Source organism: Oryzias latipes, chromosome 24 (assembly GCF_053564925.1).
Source record: "Oryzias latipes strain Hd-rR chromosome 24, Olatipes_Hd-rR_3.1".
Lineage (NCBI taxonomy): Eukaryota > Metazoa > Chordata > Actinopteri > Beloniformes > Adrianichthyidae > Oryzias > Oryzias latipes.
In genome coordinates this window covers 11,692,964-11,711,367 of record NC_136260.1, presented here as the reverse complement: position 1 = coordinate 11,711,367, position 18,404 = coordinate 11,692,964, and the positions used below count along the sequence as shown (strand labels likewise).

Genomic DNA, 18,404 nt, shown 5'->3' with positions numbered 1-18,404 from the left:
TAAGACGCTTACGTTTGATCTGTTCAACAGTTCTAAAAAAATGTAAACAGTAAAAAACACGGCTGCCATTTTGCTGCATTTCTGTGCTGGAAACATTAGAGGTCCTTCTGAGTTTCAAACCTTTCTACTTGATAAACAAAAGCACATGGATCTAAACCTGCCATGCAGCACCCCCTGTTGATTCATGTATGTAATAGCACCAGGCTGCATTCCAGCAGACAAAAACACAGAAGTAAGAAGTATTTTTTTATAGGCTTTATGATTTAACTGTAGACAAAAAGGTGAATTTTATATGCTACATGATGAAATCTAAATATTTTATGATTACAAGAGGAGTAAAACTGATATGAATCTATTTTTTAAGTCAGCGCAGGAGGACGAGGTCCTTCATTTTTGACAGCTCCACAATCTTCCTGTGGATGCTCTGACCATAAGGCATCAAAAGATCTTCCAAGTCTACATCGACAGTTACAGGTGTCCTTCGTCTCTGGATGTTTGACAGGAGCTGGCTGGTGGTGGGGGGCTCTCCCCAAACCTACGAGACACAGGAGAATCAGGGGCCATTTCTAATTAAGCAATACATGTTTGAGTTCATGCTAAAACTGTCAGCAGTACCGTTTTTGCTTGAAAAGTGATGTCCACCGGGTTTGCTTCCATGCTTCTGATCCTAGCGTTCTGAAGACTGACGCTCCTTAAATCCAACTGCACAATTTTGCTGCCTGACATTGTTGTCACAGTGTCTGTGTGTGCTGCATGTTCGGCAGCAACGGCCTGTAGCAACAACAATGCAGACCTTTCCACATCCGGTCCAGAAACGTTTAGTGAGAAGCAGACCAGCTTGTGTCACGGTGGACAGGTTTGGTAGAAATGAAGCAGGCAGGGAAGATCAGGAATTCACAAAAACTACACAAAATTAGAATCTCAAAAGAAGAATTGACATTTTGAGAAAGCTGAAGCTGTGGCAATATTGGAGGGTAAAAATTCTAAAGCTAGTTTGTTCAACACAAAGATCTTTAGAAACTACAATATAAAAATAGTCGAATTAATAATAACTAAAACTAGAGTTATAAAACTATACTACATTTACTAATAATGGTAACAACCAATATCTTAGTTGTTTACACACATGACACTAAATGTAGCTGAAAAGGTAACAGATGTTAAAAATATATGAACTATTGGTCAGGTGTCATTTGCTTAAATCTGACACCTATATTGGTTTGGGTTTTCTGTAGTGCACCAGATCAAATTCAAGTGTCTATATGGGCTTCAGCAGTGATCAAGTGATCCTAATATCACTTACTGGTCCCAGTCTGATGAACCCTATTTTGTCAAAATGACAGACCTTGATTTTCATGTCATGAGAAGAAAAAAAAGTAATGGAGAGGAAGCCATGAAAGCAGGCAAACATTATGGAAAAGAAACATGTCCAAGCTGTAGAGTGTAAAGCAGAAAATGCAAAGACTGGAGAGTGTTTTGTTTCACGCTGGTTTTAATTGGGTACCTTCTTTTTGACAGGTTTGGGTCTTTGGGATTTGACCCCTGGGTCTTCCATGCTACCACTGGATTTCGGCAGAGATCTCATCCTGGCTTTCACGATGTCAATGATGGTGGAGTTTCCAAAATCCTGAGCGACACGGAGACTGTTCTGACCTGCAAGTAAACAGAACAGACAGATAAGTGTAACACGTAAAAGAAAGAGGACAACCCATAAAAAGACTTTAACTTTTAAAAATGTTCTGAAGTTTTCTGCCAATTATGTACACTTATTTGGAAAGTTCTGCTTTAATCAGATTAGATTACGGTGGCCCTGAAGTGCAAATCCCATCAACAAATCAATTAATGCAAAAACACTTTAAAAAAGTAAAACAAATAATAAAAAACATCATATTTTAAGAAATCAAAACCAAAGTCCAGAAACCAAAAAACAATTTAAAAACCGAAACTAAATAAAATGAAAATTTTCTTGAAAACAAGTGATTTTCATAAATAAATAAATAAAAAGTTAAAAAAAAAAAAAAACAGTAAGAAACTGGAAAAGATAAGTATTATGGGACATCACTGATTGGATGATGAGTTTTTTCAAATGCAGGGTTAAAAGTTTTATGATTAGTACGGAGCAAATCCTGTATCTCTTTATGCCAAATATGTTTTAAGTTGAAATGATGGACAAACGTCATTCCATCAGTGATGTACCATAGGACTGACATTTTTGTGTTTCGTTTTTCAACATTTCTTTTTTATTTCTGCAAAGTACTTTTGTTTTAAGAAATGTTTTATTTTCATTTTGTTTCATTTTTTTATTGTGTTTTGGATTCTGGAATTTTGTTTTTAATTCTGATGTCTTTAATTATTTATTTTGCTTTTTAGATTGTGATCTTCAATATGCTTTTGCGTTGAGTGATTTGTTGGGGTGATTTGAACTTCAGGGCCACCGTACTAGAAGGGTTTGCATGTGAGCACATAAAACCAACATATTTTCCAAATGTCTGGACAGCTTTGGAAGTCGTACCTTTCTTGTTTTCCAGGTAAACGTTGGCTCCTGCCTTGACGAGGAAGTGCACACATAAGGACTGACCGCACTCAATGGCCCTTACGAGGGGCGTTCCACCATCCAGGGATTGGGCGTTGACATCAGCTCCGGCTTTTACTAGCAGCTCAACGATCTCCACGTGTCCTGCGTGAGCTGCATGGTGGATAGGTGTCCAGAAGAACTGGTCACCCCTGTTGACATCCGCCCTGTCAGGAGCAGGTATGGTTGTCACATGACTGACAGAATCTGCGGAATTCTTATTCTGCACACCGTGCGAATAAAGATTTATTAAAAGAATCTGTCATCCTGTTTATTTGTTACAAGCTAGTTTAGTGTGAAGGACAGCAAGAGCTTCTCACCCCTTGCTTAGGAGATACTGAACCACCTCCAAGCTGCCGCTGTCACAGGCCGTTATCATAGGAGTCCTGAAGAACGTATCTTGTACATCCACAGGAACTCCCTGACTGAAGGCGAGGTCCATCGTCTCCAGATCCCCATTTTCCACGCAGACATTGATGTCGACGTACTCTGTGTCAGGATTGTCCATGTACCACATCGAATCGTTCATGATGGGATGCTCTGGTGGGTGTTTGCTGTCAAACCGGCGGCTATCCCAACGGCTGTGGTATTTTTCAATCATAAACAGGGGAGGGCCACCGTTGGGTCGCCGGGGCATCTTCTCTAATGGGAGGATAAAGATGGGGAAGGGGGGGGTACATTTTCCCTTCTTCTTCCCTCCTTTTCCTCCTTTTTCTTCCTTGCCCTTTTTTGGCACGCGCGATGGTAGAAGGACATCTTTTTTGACGTAGTTGACACCTTTGATGAAGTCTGCGGTGTTGATGAGTCCTTCTTTTTTTTTGTCGTGTGCCGAGATGACTGCATGGAGGCTGTCAGGACTAACCGGAGCCTTTAGCTTTGTCAGCACAGACATGAAGGTGTGCAGGTTTACCGTTTCGTCCCCAAAAGCTTGCCGTAGTTCTGCCTCGTGCTCGTGAGACCAGTCGTATAGAGTCAGGGCCCAGAGTTCAGTCGGGGCCTGTCCTCCTTTCGATGCTTTGCCATTCCCCTGTTTTCTCTCTGCAGTTTTCAGCTCCTGTACCGCAGCTTTGTGACCGCGCTCTTTGGCTATCTGACTAGGCGTCGAACCCTTCAAGTTCTTCAGCTTTGGGTTGCAACCTGAAAACATGACCACACAGTAGAATAACAGAAATGTGCTCCATACAGCAGAAGCACAGAAATACATTTCCTTCCATCACCTCTCTGTGCCAAAAACCTGCAGCAGTCAGCATTGCCTGAGGCGGCAGCATAGTGCAGGGGCGAGCAGACGTCCAGATCAATCACATTCATGGGTGCAGAGTATGCAGACAGCACCTGAATCACCTAAAACACCTGAAAAACTCTGAAGATTTTCTTTTACTTTATTATTGATTGATTTCATTGCGTAACATCTACTACACCTCAAAAAAGCCCCCCATGGCAGCGTAGTGCATCGCAGTGCAGCGCCTTTTGTCCAAGGCCTCTGGGGTTCCTCCTCTCTTGAGAATGGCTCTAACAAGCTGCAGGGATCCAGCTTTAGCTGCCTCCATTAGAGCTGTGACTCCAGTTTTCTGCAAGGGAACAAACAAACAAAAATATTCCACCTATTTCTCAGAAATAATGTAGCCTTTGTTGGAATCTAGTTTTGTTTTTTTCTTTTCTACCGTATCTTTGGCGTTTGGATCTGCACCAGCGTCTACCATCATAAGACATATGGGGGTGCAAACAAGGGCCTTTTCACACATGAGCTGGAAGACATGAACTCCCTCTGAGGAAACGTTGTTGACGTCTGCTTGGTTCTCCAGCGCCACCTGCAGGCAGCAGGCATGGGACTTTTTGGGGGAGATGCAGTAGAACAGAACTCCTAAGTGGCAAAGAAAGATGGCAAAAATGAACTCAGGAGAGGGGCTTAAAATGTTTCCACTTTCTCGACCCAGAACTAATTTGATTTCATTTACCACTCTGATCATCTTTATGCCAGCTCAATTGAGGAAAAAAAAGACGTACATGGATCTAGTCATCTACAAGTGGATGCATAAAGATTGTGAAGGAAGCTTGTGGCCCGCCCAGCCTATTTTCTACGCCACAAATCAGCCGTTTTTTAAACTGTATTTTTTGTCTGCTCCTGATTCACAACAATTTAAATAAAGAAATGCTCAGAAATAAATATTTAAGCTTAATTTTCATAAAAGAAATGCTACAAGAACAGGTTAAAAACACCAAAAAATTTCATCTGAGTGGGTCTTTAAATTCTTTACAACCAAAAATAAGCCAGTTAAACTCAGGTGGAAGAAAAAAAATGAATAAATTGCTAATTTAATAAATTCATTTTTAAATGTTTAAAACAATTAATGTCTGTTTTTTTTCTGCAGATGCAAATAAGAAATGATTTAAAAAAAAATCCTTTAAGAAAGATTGGTGTGCGCAGCCGCGTGTGCGTTTACAGGGGTGAGGCTGGACTAATCTCTGAGGAGCAAGTCCTCTCAGGTTACCGGGTTAGTTTCAACACGGAGGATCAGCACTCAGACTTGATCTGTAATTAGAATAATCGGAGTGGGCACCACACTTAAATGTTGTCACGAATAAAAAAAACAAAAAAGCAACAAAACTGCACATCGAACAGAAGAGCACACACAACAGTATACTATCATGTGAACCCATAAAAGTGTGCCACCCTCTCCACTACATAGACACTTCCCGTATTTACTGAGCTGGAAATGATCCATTGGGGCAATTAAAACGGCACAAGGAGCATTAGGCTCAATGAGCAGAGTTTCCAAGGGTACTGCAGACTCATCAATATCTAAGGAGTAAGAGCATGCATTTTCATGAGATGTAAGATAAGCGAGCCGCCCAGATAACCTGACTTGAGATGAAAAACTCTTAAATTCAGAGCGTGGAATCCCTAAGCTCTGTAACTGCCACTGAAAGCACTTTACTCACAAAAATGTCTACTTTTCAAAACTTTAAATTCCTACAGTTGTGTTTTTGGTCATAAAAATTTCAGTAATAACAGTTTTTTGAAATTATTTGTCCATAAATCATTAACATTTATGATCATGTAAAGTAATGATCTACTAAATGTTGCTGAATGTTAATTAAAAGAAAAAAAAGAAAGATTTTTTAGAGAAATGTTATAAAGATGATGCCCTGTAGCCATGGCAACAAAGACAGACCAAGGAGCCCCAATAATTGCATCACAGAAAAACAACCCAATAATTTAGTTGATAAAAATGAATAATAAAACAATGACTGGAAATCCTGATGGTCCAGGTCAGTAAATAGAAAGCTCAAACTGCCTACGCAGAAAATATGTCTTTTAAAATTCCTTCTCACCTCTACTTGAACGACTTGTACATGAACCATAAATGTTCTTCTAAAAGTCAACATGTTTTTCTACGCATAAACATCTCAGCAGCTGAGGCCTACCTTTGCCAGCAGAATCCACAATCCTCATGTTAGCTTGACTGTGGCTCAGCCGAGTTACAATGTCAACACTTCCCAGCTCGGCTGCAAGCATGACCGGCGTGTGGCCACCCTTATCCTGGACGTCCGGATGTGCTCCTCGAGACAGGAGGAAGTCCACTAGATCTGTGATTTCAAAAATGAAACATCCTAAAATCACCCAGGACATAGAAGAAGAGCTTTTTGTTGTTGGTTTGCCTTTTACTTTGTCTGTAAGTCATCAATATCCTTGCTGGACGTTCTAAATTTTCCTTTTTGGAGGATTTAAAGGCCCACTTTGATTCAGTGTTTTCAACATGTTCTTGTTCTGTTTTTTTTTGATGATATAGGAGCAAAATTACGCTTAAAAAAAGCATGTTTTAGTATTTCTTGTCATAAATATCATATTTATGATAAATGTCTTATCATAAATACAAAACCACTAGGAATGCTTTTACAACTGATCAAAACATGATCGAAGTGGAACTTTAAACACATAGCATCTCAATTTCGGATTACTTCATTGATATTAACTGAGATAAAGATCTGAGAGAAACAAATGTCTACTTGGAGCAGATCTATATCCTCTTACAGCACGTCTTACCCAGATTATCGGCTGAAGCTGCCAGGTGAAGTGCCACTAAGCCATTTTCAGGGTCTCTTAGATTAATTAGGTTTGCAACCCCAAATTTCAGCATCTTCTCAATCTCCTCCTTATTTCGGTTGCGAACATGCTGCAGCAGCCGGTAGATCTGCAAGGTCTGCAGACGGTCCAGGATGGTTGTGTCGCTCATTCTGTGAGCACCAAGGAGCTGATGAATGCACTACACAACAGAACACAACACAAATATAAAACCAAACCAAAAAACACAAGGGTAGATGGAACAGACCAAACCAAAACAAAAAACACAAAAAATAAAACAACAACAAAACAAACAACAAAAGCTGACAAAAGCAAGGGAAGATGGGATTGACTATATATCAACAAGTGACGTAAAAAAAACAACCCTGCAACCCTGTATCATAATAGTGATATATATATATATATATATATATATATATATATATATATATATATATATATATACACACACACATATGTATATGTTCCTTAAAATGCATGGACCATGCGAAATAAAAATAAATAAACACAAACAAAAATGAATGGTTGTTTTGACTATAACACATAATTTGTTCTATTAAAGCTCACATGCTGACGTGGGAATGAAATGTAAGAATGTAAGCACTGACAAAATAAATAGAATTTCCAAGAGTTCCAAGGAAAAAAAATCACTTACCTGCAGCTAATAGAAACTACCGACCGAGCTTTCTTCCTCGTTTGGCACGCGCTCGTACTCCCGCGCAGAAGATATGCGTTTCCCGCCACGCACCATCAATTTTGGTTAAACTTTAAAGCTTAACTTGCACTTTTTTTTAACCGTAGCGAAGGAAACAAAGTCGTTGACATGGCAACGAAGGGAGCGGAACCCGGCAGATGACGTACCGTCCGTCTGAGCCTCGTGCTGCATTCAAGTGCTTACAGAAACGGTGGTAAATGGCAAGCACTGTTGAAGGTGTAGAAATAATGTTCTACAGTGCTATAAAAGTTTCTTGGAGGATATCCAACTATTAACTATATATAAAAGCAGGATTTCAGGGGCATACACTCTCTGCTCACAACTTAGATTCATTTTTTTCATGGGTGTTGCCACTTTGACCCTAGTTTTGCGATCGGCAATGTGGCAGCAGCTTTCAGGACATTTTTTTTAACATCATCCTCAGTGGCTAATGCCTTAATCTTGTCTTATTTTATGCTGTGATTTCACAAAACGGCTTTATTTAGACCCATAGTAGACCCAAGTACACAGATCAAAATGTTTTGGGCTTTTTAGATCTAATTTGGTGTGTTTCAGCCAGTTGGTGTGAGGTTGATTCTCCTATACCTTTCTAGATGTCTAATCACGAAAATATCCCTTAGCATATAAAATGTACTTGTTTTCTGAAAACAAGCAGAAGCTTCACCTCTGATGATGTAGAGCTGGTTCTTAACACTAGATGTCACTAGAGTGCTGTAAAAGGAAGGAGTTTTTTAACCATCTCCTTGATATCCTACCTAAATTTAGTCTGCTGGATTTAGATGAGAGGAGTTTAAACAAAAACCAGAAATAATAGTCTGTCCGGCTGTGTGTATTTGTAGAGGCTGAAAGTGTGCCAGACTAAATAAAGGGAGTCCAAAATATGCATAGGAGTGTGTAAAAACAGGTATCTGCTTCCCCATTTAGCAAAGAAACTGAAAACTGTGCAGGATTTGTGTAAAACTGGGTATCTGTATTTGATACAAAAACCAGAAAAAAACATTAAAAACATATACAGTACCAGACAAGGTGATGTGTTCATTTATATATAAAAATCTTATAAGAGCAAAAAAAAAAAAAACACTGACAAATATTTACAATCTGACATTGTTATAAAAAAACACATCTGTCTTGCAAGGAAAAATTTACAGTTGACCTGAACACCAATAACACCCTTGTAGTGATTTAAACACTCTGTGATGCTGCACGTAAATAAAATAAAATATTATGTGAAGCTTTCTTAAGAAATCCATTGACGACCATCTATCAAAAAAATAATACTCATATATCGAGAGCGTTTAGCTTCAGTATGACTGTTCGCTTTCTTGAAAGACACACTTGAATGAAAATTGTGTTTTAGGTGTCTTTAAAATGTTCTTGCAGCATTCTTCTGACGATGGACGACATATATAAAGAAAATTAAAAGTAATTTACAGAAGAAAAAAGGGAGTTTGAAAAAGGGCTTATTTGTGAAGTAGAAAATACGCTGGGCGTGCCTCAAACCCATGTTGCTCTTAGCAACGGTCCCGCCCACAATTTAGAGGTGAATTTCTAATGAACTACTGTAGCTCTGCAGAAACTATGTCCAAGAAAACATTAGCCACATTAGCATCTTCACAATATCACCCAAACATGATTGGAACTTGTAAGAAAAGTTCCTCTGTGTTGCTTTCTAAATAACTTTGACGTCAGTAAGCATAACCAGATTCAATTCTTCTATAAGGCGCTCCAGATTATATAAGGCGCTCTGTCATTTTTTGAAGGCTTTTAAATGCGCCTTAGAGTGGAGAAAATACGGTAGCTCAAAAGATGATGGCAGTGGGTCTTCAAAAATTTCTTTTGCACGACAGCTTGATAGCAACAGCTGCCCCGTCTTATTCCTCTGCTGTCTTTAGGTGTCCCTTATAAGGACACAGGCAAATTCCTCATTCTTCCCTCTTGTTTGTGGTCATAGCTAATGTCCAAAAATGGTTTTATTGTTCAAGTTTTTCAGCCCAACTGTCAGTGACTTCATCAGTGTACTTCTTTCCAAAAAACTAGTGGTTTGGACTCTATCCCTTCTGCATTTTTCTCAGACAGTTGGCACTTTGTTTTATTTTAGAATTTGTTTGTATTTGGGATGGAGCTGTGAGTTCAAATGAATAGGAAAAAATGTGTAGTGCCCATAAAATAAAGTCTTTTCTTAGTTCTTTTTTTACTCTTACACAGGTGAGGCTGGAAGTTAAAGGTGTAACTGATGAGAGGTTTAGGTTTATAGCATAAAATGGGCCCAACAACAAAAAAGTAAAAAAAAAATAGGAAAAACAAGAGTTTAGGGGAAAAGCTGAGATGCCACATCCAGTCAATTGGTCTCATACAGCAGCATCCCGCTAAAGATGGTCAAAGGTTCAGATGAGTACGCCAAGTTGCCAGTTACAAGGTCAATGCACACCGTGTCTCCAGCCTCCATCGGCAGAATGATATTAAAGACGGCCAGAGCTCCGGGGATGTGTTTGGTCTCCGCCATGGGCTTCTCCAGGCCTTCGGGCTGATATCCTGCAGAGTCCACTCGAGCAACTCCGACGTTGGATTTGGACAGGACGGCCTCAATTTTCATGTTTTTATGGCCCGTCAGGATGCCGCTGAAAAAGTACCTCCCGGGCACAGGAGCCGTGAACAAACCTGGAGGATGGAATCATCATCAGGGCGTGAGCGGTTATTTATCACTTTCCACTTGTATGAACTCACAAGTCACATTAACAGACAGGAACATGCAGACGTTTCTTACATTTTTTATTTTTAAACACTAAATTAACTGAACAAATTTGAGAAATGACTAAATTAGCTAAAAAAATCTTAAGGACCCACTCTAATCATCTTTTGATCTATTGTAAAAGCTTTTCCAGTGGACTTTTAATCATGATTACGCCGCCTTTAGCCAAAACCAAATAACTGGACATGGTTTCTGCAGAGCAGCAGTAGTTCATTAGAAATTCAATCTGAGTTGTGGGCAGGGCCGTTTGCACAAAGTACCTCCCCCTCGCCCAGCGTATTTTTTAAGTCACAAATAAGCTTTTTTCCAAACTGTATTTTTTTCATCTGCTCCTGATTCACAACGATTTGAATAAAGAAAAACTCAGAAATGCAATTTTAAACCTTTCTTAATATATGTCCTCCATCATCAGAAAAATGCCATAAAAAGATGCTTTAAGTCCCACTATGACTTTTTTATTTTATAAAAAAGGTTCAGAGTGGTGTTTTGCACAAGTGAAGAGCTGCATAAAGTGCATTGTGAGTAGAACTATATGAATAATCATATCCGAACTTAAAAGCTCAATGGTAAAAAAGTTGAACAAACTGTAGGGAAACCAAAATCAGGTTAATTGAAATCAAAATAATACTAATCCAAAAACTAGCGCCAAATCAGCTAAATAATTTGTAGAATCTCAGAAGTTAACAAAACAATGTTTCAAAAATGCTAATAAAGACGCAAAATTAGCATAGCAGTTTACGGTTTTGAAACATTTCAAGTTGTACTGTTATGATGGCAAGCTTGTACAGTAATGTGGTTCAAGTCACCCAAATGATTTTACTAAGGTTTGAAAGCATGCGGCCTAAAAAAAAGCTTTTAGGAGCACAAAGGTGCCCCGTCCCTTTTGCAATATAAAAATGGTCTAGAGCCCTTTTTCAGAGCTCCTGGACCAAACTTTATTCAAACTAAAGCCTTATAATTTTCAATGTCTCTTATTGATTCCACTGGGTCTGCAAACTCACCTGTTTGGGGATTGTAGGACTGTTTCTCGTTTACAAAGACATCGTTGAACTTGATGGTCCCTGAAGCTCTCATGGGGCGAGTCAGTGCGGCAGAGAAAGAAAGGCGTGGCACATGGGCGTCAGACCCTGCAGGTCCTAATCAAACAACAAAAAACACAAAGAGGAGGATTCAGTGTGAATTACAGATCAAAGATGCTCGGGTGCTTTGATTTGTTAGCAAGAACGACCTACCCTGTTCTCCTCTGAGGCCTAAAAAATGGGAACAAAGAAAACAGAAAACACTGATGAGAATGTCAACCAAAAATTACAATCTTCTTTATTTACATTTAAAAAGTTACAAATCTGATCTCATCTTAACCATCTGTTTGTTTTTACCTGGGGGTCCTTGTGGGCCTCTTGAACCTGGAAGTCCTACTACTCCTGGGGGTCCAATACGCCCTTGAGGGCCACGGTCACCTTTCTCTCCACGTAGCCCAGGTGGACCACGTGTACCTGGAAGAAACCAACATTAACAGTTATAAAGCAAGGCTTAAAAACATATCACTTCAGTTAAACAATCATAGTTTTAATTTAGAAAAACAAAAATGCAACGTTTCCAGCTAAGACTTGAATTAAGCTTTCTGTCCTAATGTTTACTAGAATGTAACCTGCAGACAGATTAAGATTCTTTCCTTTGGCCTGTTTTCACTTTCAGCCAAGTGTGTTATTATCTTTTGAGCGAGTTCATTTCCTTCACACGCGATAATTCCCATGATCCTGCCGTCTATAACTCACCCGTAAAATCCTGTGCTGTGAAAACGCGGAACTGTCTTCCCAAATCCAACACAGAGGAGTTCAGACTGTGTATCTTGGAGTGGACATTCTCCAGTTGGACGTTCTGTATATTGTCAATCATAACTCCGTGAGACGTCACTGTGACATTGAGTCCATCAACGCAGCTCCATAGGCCAGTCACGTGTCTGTTCAGGCCGTCCTTGATCCTATCCAGACTGTCGGAGAAGGAGTCCAAGCGTCCACAGACTCCCTCCAACTCGGAGAGTCTTCGGTCCACACCCTCGCTGGACTGCCGACACCCCTCCACCTCTGTGATGTAGTTGCTCCTTATCAATTGGATCTCCTTGCCGAGGCCCACAAAATGAATCTTTGACTCATCGATGTGCTCTGTCAGCTTCTCTTGCAGGTTTGTCACCTTCAAGATGATGAAAATGTTATCAAAAGAATGAGCAAATGTCATTAAATAGTTTTTAGGTACTCGAAACATGCAAATATAGAGCACAGAAACTAAACAATATCTGTTGCAATCAATGTAACGCATATCTTTATGAAAGTTTAACTGTTGCACAGATTTAGGATTTGTTAGAGGAGTTACAAGCCGTTTCCAGTCATTTTATAAGATTTGTAATTTTTATTTGATTAGTTTTGAGAAGTATAATTTTTCTTTCAAATACATAAGCTCAACTCAGCAGAGATCATTTAAACTAAGGAGTAAAACAAATTGCTTGGCTTAGATGACACTACCAAGACTTATCGCACAAATTCAGGGCTGGACAACAAAACATGGAGGAGTTCCTTCCATCCATTTTCAGAACCTGCTGAATCCCCTTTGGGGTCACGCAGTTGCTGGAGCCAACCAAGCCCCCTTGAACAGGTCGCAAGTCTGTGGCAGGGGTACAACCAGACACACACATGCACATCTAAGGGATACACCAATTAACCTAAGAAGCATGTTTTTGGACTGTGAGAGGAAGCAGAAGTCCTCAGTAAAAACCCATGCATGCATGGGCAGAACATGCAAACTCCAAACAGAAAAGACCCAGCCGGGGTTTGAACCAAGACCTTCTTGCAGTTGGGTGAGAGTGCTAACCACTACACCATCATGCAGTTGCTCATGCAGCCCCTCACAGCAAAGTTACAACAGAATTTTTAGGGAGATGCTGTAGCTTCATAATTGAATATGGATTTAAACATTTAAGTGATTATTATTCAAAAATTAAAACTTGCCTACACCTGCAATCTTCAAGCATATTTATTTTACATAACTTTCTTACCTCAGAGCTAATGCGGTCTTTTGAATTGGTCAGATCCGTCAGTGTCTTCCCATGAGTCTTCACTGTCCTTCCTAAGCCCTTCAGTGTACTATTGATGGAGTTGAATGTAGAAAAAACATTAGCTAGATCTCCTTGAATGGATTTGAGTTCTCCTCCCAATCTTCCATTGTGGAAGGTGTGACCATCCAGACGGTTTTTCAGATCATCCATGTTAGTCTTGCACTGTCCCGTACATTTCTCTACTTCCTCTTTTAGTCGCCCGACCTCCTCCTGAAGGTTGGAGCAAACCTGAGAGCAGGTGTCTTCTCTGGAGTTAACCTTTCTCTGCAAGTCTGTGATGTCAAGCAGGCAGTTGTTCAAGGCCCTGGTGGTGGTGTTTTTGAAGAAGAGCAGGTCCTGCCTTACACTGGTGCAAATGGAGCACTCCTGGAGATCTCGGCTCAATGTTTCAACCTCGGTGACGATGCGGTTAAAGCGTTCACCGTTGTCTCCCGTTATGGCCGTTACTCTTTTGATATCGTTCTCTAAGTCGAACACTCTTTCCGTAAGTGAGTCTCCTGTCTCAAATAAATTGTCCAGCTTGGTGTTAAACTTTCGGATTTCCTCTTGGTTGGACACAACCTTCCATTGCAATGTTTTCATGGTATTATCAGCAGCTGAAACTTTTCCATTGTGCCCACATGTCTCATTACATATGCTTGTGGTTGACGTTAGCCTTCTGTCAAGGAACGTTGTAATATTCTCTAGCTGACCTATCCGGCGGCTGTGGTCTCTGACTGTGTCTTCAAGAACAGACACTTCCAGTTCTGTTTTTTCAATCTTGTGACCATAATCATCTAGTCGTCTGTTTATCGTGTTGTGCAACTGGATGAGATCTCTCTGGATGATGTCCTTCACACTGGTTCCAGTGTTTGTACACCTCTGTTCTGCCTTCCTCATCGTGTTATTAACCCTTTTTTCAAGATCTCTCAACCGGCTGTTGAAACGCTCTTCTGTCACCATCCCCTTCCCACCACCCGTGTCGGCGAGCTCTTTATCCAGCAGTCCTTTGACTGTGTCGCACTTGTCTGCGATAGACGTGACTCTGACTTCCACATCCGTCAGCTTCTTTTCCACTTCTGTGACTGTGCTGCAGCACATCTGGTAAGAGCTCTCCCTGCTGGAAACTTGTCTTAACTGCTGGTCAATGGAGTTGATCAGCTTCTCCAGTGCTTCGATTCGTTCCCTGTCCTTCCTCTGCTGTTGTCTCACATCCTCCACACCCACCTGAAAGAAAATACACCATAAAGCAGGCTGACAACAGGCTTTGAATTATGATTTTGAGAAACCAAACCGAATGTGGTCCGTGTTCTTTGAATCATACAATCAAAGACCTGCAGTTGTGCAGTTTCTCTAATACCTACACAATCGGACTGTATTATCTGGTCCATCAAAAACTGGCAACAGTCTTCAATTCTTTGATTGTAAGAGGAATTCTTGCAGTCAGACTACTAACAATTGTGTATCCTTCACTTTACTGCTCCAATGTCCAGAGGGTGTACATTAAAGTCGAGGTGGGGTGTCTGTGTATAAATAGAAGGAAGTGTGACAGGGAGATAGTCACAATGGTCGCAAGAATTGCACATCTGATTGCGGTGCCAAGACACAATTAAACTAATCCAGTGGAATCATTAAAGCTTAATGCCAAACCATTAGCTATTTTCATCCCGCTTGCTTTTTACACAACTGTATTTTAGAACAAAAAGATGATCATATTTGCTGATGACATAAATCTCATGTGGGACAAAATGGAACAATTAGTGAGCTTTTTATAGCATGACTGTCACAATAAACAAGAAAATGACTGAGGATATCAAATCAAAGATCATGTCAGAAAGTCTTTTGCAGAAGGGGCTGGTAGCTTAGGTGTTCCAAATGTAATCAATTCTGCGCTCTGGCACTAGATATGAGAAAACAGCAAGACTGTGCAGCCACATTGTTTTATTAGTAAATTTGGTACTAGATTATCAGAAAGAGATTCTCACCTGGCAGGCAGAACAGGACAGAGACACCCTTCTCTCCAGCTCTGTCAGTATTTCCTCTTTTAGTGTAGTTAGGTGGTGGTTTAATATTGCTCCGTCTTTTCCAGATGTTGAATCCAGTTCATTGCTCTGTCCGTTGACCAAGTGGTTGTTGATGTGAAGAAGAGTCTGATCGTGAACCTAAAAAGCAAAACAACATTACTTTTTTAGCTTGAATTATATATTAGGACTGTGTGTGACTCAAGTCATGCAGCATAGATTACCTGTGTTCTGTTATAGAGGTGGTCCAGCTTTGTATGGATATTGTGAATGGTTTCCTTCATGTGACCCTGAGCTGAGTCAGCAGGGATAACGACTCCAGTCAAGTCAGACCTGCAAAGTACAACAGTGAGCTTCCCCAGGTTTCAGAAGCAAACAAATAGTTTGAATTCCATTTAACAGCAAAAATGAAGTTAAGCAGGGGAACTAGAGCAACAGAAGCTTTCACATACAGTCTTTGATTAATGCCATTAATGGTGGTCTGCATACTGTGGAGGTCTTTGGTTAGACCTCGGATGGCTTCTTCCAGATTGCGAAACTTCTCCGAGTTATCTAAACAAATATAAGAACGTGTCATTGGTGTCCTTAACCCTTTAACAAATAAACTGTCGCCGGCGACAGCAAGATAACACATGCTCTTTAAATTACAATAACTCTTTGACCGTTTACGCAAGAACGTAATTGCAAGGTATTCTAACGTAAAGTGCACGAAACCCCTTTTCTCAATGTCATGATCAGCTGATTTACATTCATCGTGTTAACACCGTTTCTCAGTTTCAAAATCTGCTGGAATTGTCTTATTTGCACAAACGGTTGAAGAGTTCAAAGAACTTCAACATTGGCGCTAAAGCGTCGGTGTTAAAGGGTTAGACAGGATAATTTTTCTACAACCATGCTTTATTTATTTATTATTTATCTCCAGACACAAAGGTGTTTTGGAAATAACTGATTTCATGTGCTCCTACATTTAATAAATTGAAGCTTCACCTAAATCTTACCTTCTCCACCTATCTTTCCACCTCCTGTGTTGTGGCTGGTCTGCGTGACTTGAGGCTGCCCACCATTGCCTTGGCTGTCAGGTGTCACTTGTGGTCCAATATGACAGTCTTCCCCAGAGTAACCATGGCAACACTTCCACTCCATTTCTGTCACCATCTTGTAAGCCACCTTGTACCTTGGCCTCCTATATGTGCGGTACCTGAGAAAGAATTTCATTCGTTTTTGGTGAGTTTTTTGCAGCTATCACTGACTTACATGTAATATAATGTGCTATAAATACAAATTAAAAGTTGCAAACAAGTGGGATTTTCTTCATTAGCTCGACTGAAAGCTCACTTGAACTTTGATGCAAGGAGAAACAATTGTACGCCTGAAAGAAAGCTGGGAAGTGTTTGGCTCATCTTGCTTTCAATTTTAAACCAACGTCAAATAGTAAAAGATGTTTAACACAGTGTTAAAAAAAAAGATGAAGAGTTGTAATTGCAGCAGTGTAAAGTTGTAAATTTCAATCTAATAGTAACTTAGTCTGAACAATTCTGTTTTACTCTTAAAACATGCTTAAATTCTAAAACAACAGGAAAGCACAGGCATGGGTGGTCAATACAGACCAGTTTGGATTCGGACGACAGTCACTTTAATATAAAATCTTAGCATATTATAAAAAATAAAAAATAATGGGGCTCAGAGAGCTGGAGTGTGAATGTCACTTTAGTTATGACACAATTTAACCATTAAGCTCAATTGCATTTTGATTATAATAATTCTTATTTTAAATCAATAATTTAGTTAGTTTTCTGTCAGTAGGAAATAGCGATTAGCTTCAAAACATCTAAAAGTAAACGTTTCTTTTCAGTTTCCTGTTTTTGCTGAATTATTTCACTTCAGGCTGATAACAACTCCACCCCGCACTACAGAGGCTGTTATCTGAAAGATGTGATCAGAACATCAACAGGTTTTTATTTTTATGGTAAGCAAGTTAGAATGTTGAATGTTTATGCTAAAAACAGCAGGGAAAAGTTCTTTGTTTTAGTTTTAAAATAAAATTGTGTTTCAAATCAGCCAATACATAGAGCTTTTTGGAAGTCTGAATGCAATAAATTGGTAATTTTTCTGGTAATGGAGAACATATTTAAAGAGAATTAAGCTTAAAATTGCATTTCTCTATTTAAATCGTTATGAATTAGGAGGAGATAAAAAAATTCAGTTGGAAGAAGTTTGTAGCTGTGAGGTGGGTGCTACCGTCAACGAGCCACAAGCTCCCTGTTCCAATTCATTCCAATGCATTCGTTTGTAGACAAACAGATCCATGTACGTCGTCGTTTTCCTCGTGAGCTGGCATCTGGATCAAAACTGTACAGCTGGATAGTTCCAATATTTTTGTTGCACTGGTAATGCAACACTTTTTCTAACCCAATAAAAAAGGGGGAAAAAAAGCATTATTGTGGCTTTTCTAACCCCCCTAGAAAAGCCAAATTCAATGAGATAAAAATAGACTGGGGAAATAAATGATAAAGTTTGGAAAAAAAGAGACTCAAAAGATGGGAAGCGCAGCCAAAAACCAGATGTTTTCGTAAAGAGTTGAGAGGCCAGGCTGTGGTGCCTGGCTTCATTCTTAGCATAGTCCAGGTTTACACCGAGGCCCCTGGCAAGCATGAGAATCAAGAGGCGAGGGCCGAGGTCAAACAACAGAGCAGACTTCAAACGACCAAAACATTGCTGGTGTTTGATTGGAGCTCCTCAGTAAACCCAGGATTCATTTTGGGAAAATTTCATTCACTTAATTTGCAGCTGGATTAGCTGTAATGGAAATTCCTATGTTTGTTTTGAGCTACAGTGAGCTACAGTGAGTGCCTCCTTAAAAGCATCTGAAGTTAACTAAATATTGATATTAATCATGAGTCTATTTATGCACAAAAGTGCAGCTCTGTAATGGATGAATTCAGTATAAAAAAAACCCTGAGGGACACTACTTAGAAGAAACACTGAAATTCTGTTTAAAAAGTCAATTAGTTGTAAAAACAGAAAGAGAGGTACTCACATTACTCGAGGACACTGGCCCCAGGTACAGCGATGGTAGTCCGGCTTGATGTAGGTTTCCACACCATCCTCCATCACACAGCTAACGGTTCGTGTCACTACATAAGCACACCAGTTCCTGCATAATCAAACCCAAGCA

General features: G+C 39.8%; 2 protein-coding genes across 6 annotated transcripts in view; both read right to left on the bottom strand.

Moving 5' to 3' along the window:
* Positions 1-240: 240 nt before the first annotated feature.
* ankef1a (ankyrin repeat and EF-hand domain containing 1a) lies at positions 241-7,522 on the bottom strand. Of its 5 annotated transcripts, none has more exons than XM_011491762.4 (11): positions 7,312-7,522; positions 6,618-6,837; positions 5,999-6,160; positions 4,234-4,433; positions 3,991-4,140; positions 3,790-3,913; positions 2,893-3,709; positions 2,513-2,739; positions 1,505-1,653; positions 616-837; positions 241-535 (listed from the first exon to the last, which is right to left on the bottom strand). In XM_011491762.4, the coding sequence occupies exons 2-11, from the start codon at positions 6,805-6,807 to the stop codon at positions 365-367; spliced, it is 2,412 nt and encodes an 803-aa protein (XP_011490064.1). In that variant the 5' UTR covers positions 6,808-6,837; positions 7,312-7,522; the 3' UTR covers positions 241-364. The 5 variants fall into 5 exon arrangements, with proteins under 5 accessions (XP_011490064.1, XP_020570354.1, XP_078798830.1 ...); XM_020714695.3 differs by having other exon boundaries at positions 616-771; XM_078942704.1 differs by having other exon boundaries at positions 3,790-3,904.
* A 798-nt stretch (positions 7,523-8,320) lies between these two features.
* The window catches only part of emilin1a (elastin microfibril interfacer 1a), a 28,683-nt gene continuing 18,599 nt past the window's right edge, over positions 8,321-18,404 (bottom strand). The window contains exons 2-12 of the mRNA XM_011491763.4: positions 18,267-18,383; positions 16,228-16,427; positions 15,682-15,781; positions 15,454-15,562; positions 15,194-15,370; positions 13,170-14,435; positions 11,896-12,310; positions 11,497-11,613; positions 11,353-11,370; positions 11,122-11,256; positions 8,321-10,029 (exon numbers count right to left, since the gene is read on the bottom strand). Of these exons, the coding sequence (XP_011490065.2) occupies positions 9,710-10,029; positions 11,122-11,256; positions 11,353-11,370; positions 11,497-11,613; positions 11,896-12,310; positions 13,170-14,435; positions 15,194-15,370; positions 15,454-15,562; positions 15,682-15,781; positions 16,228-16,427; positions 18,267-18,383 (2,974 nt within the window). The 3' untranslated portion in view covers positions 8,321-9,709. The remainder of the gene's footprint in view (positions 10,030-11,121; positions 11,257-11,352; positions 11,371-11,496; positions 11,614-11,895; positions 12,311-13,169; positions 14,436-15,193; positions 15,371-15,453; positions 15,563-15,681; positions 15,782-16,227; positions 16,428-18,266; positions 18,384-18,404) is intronic.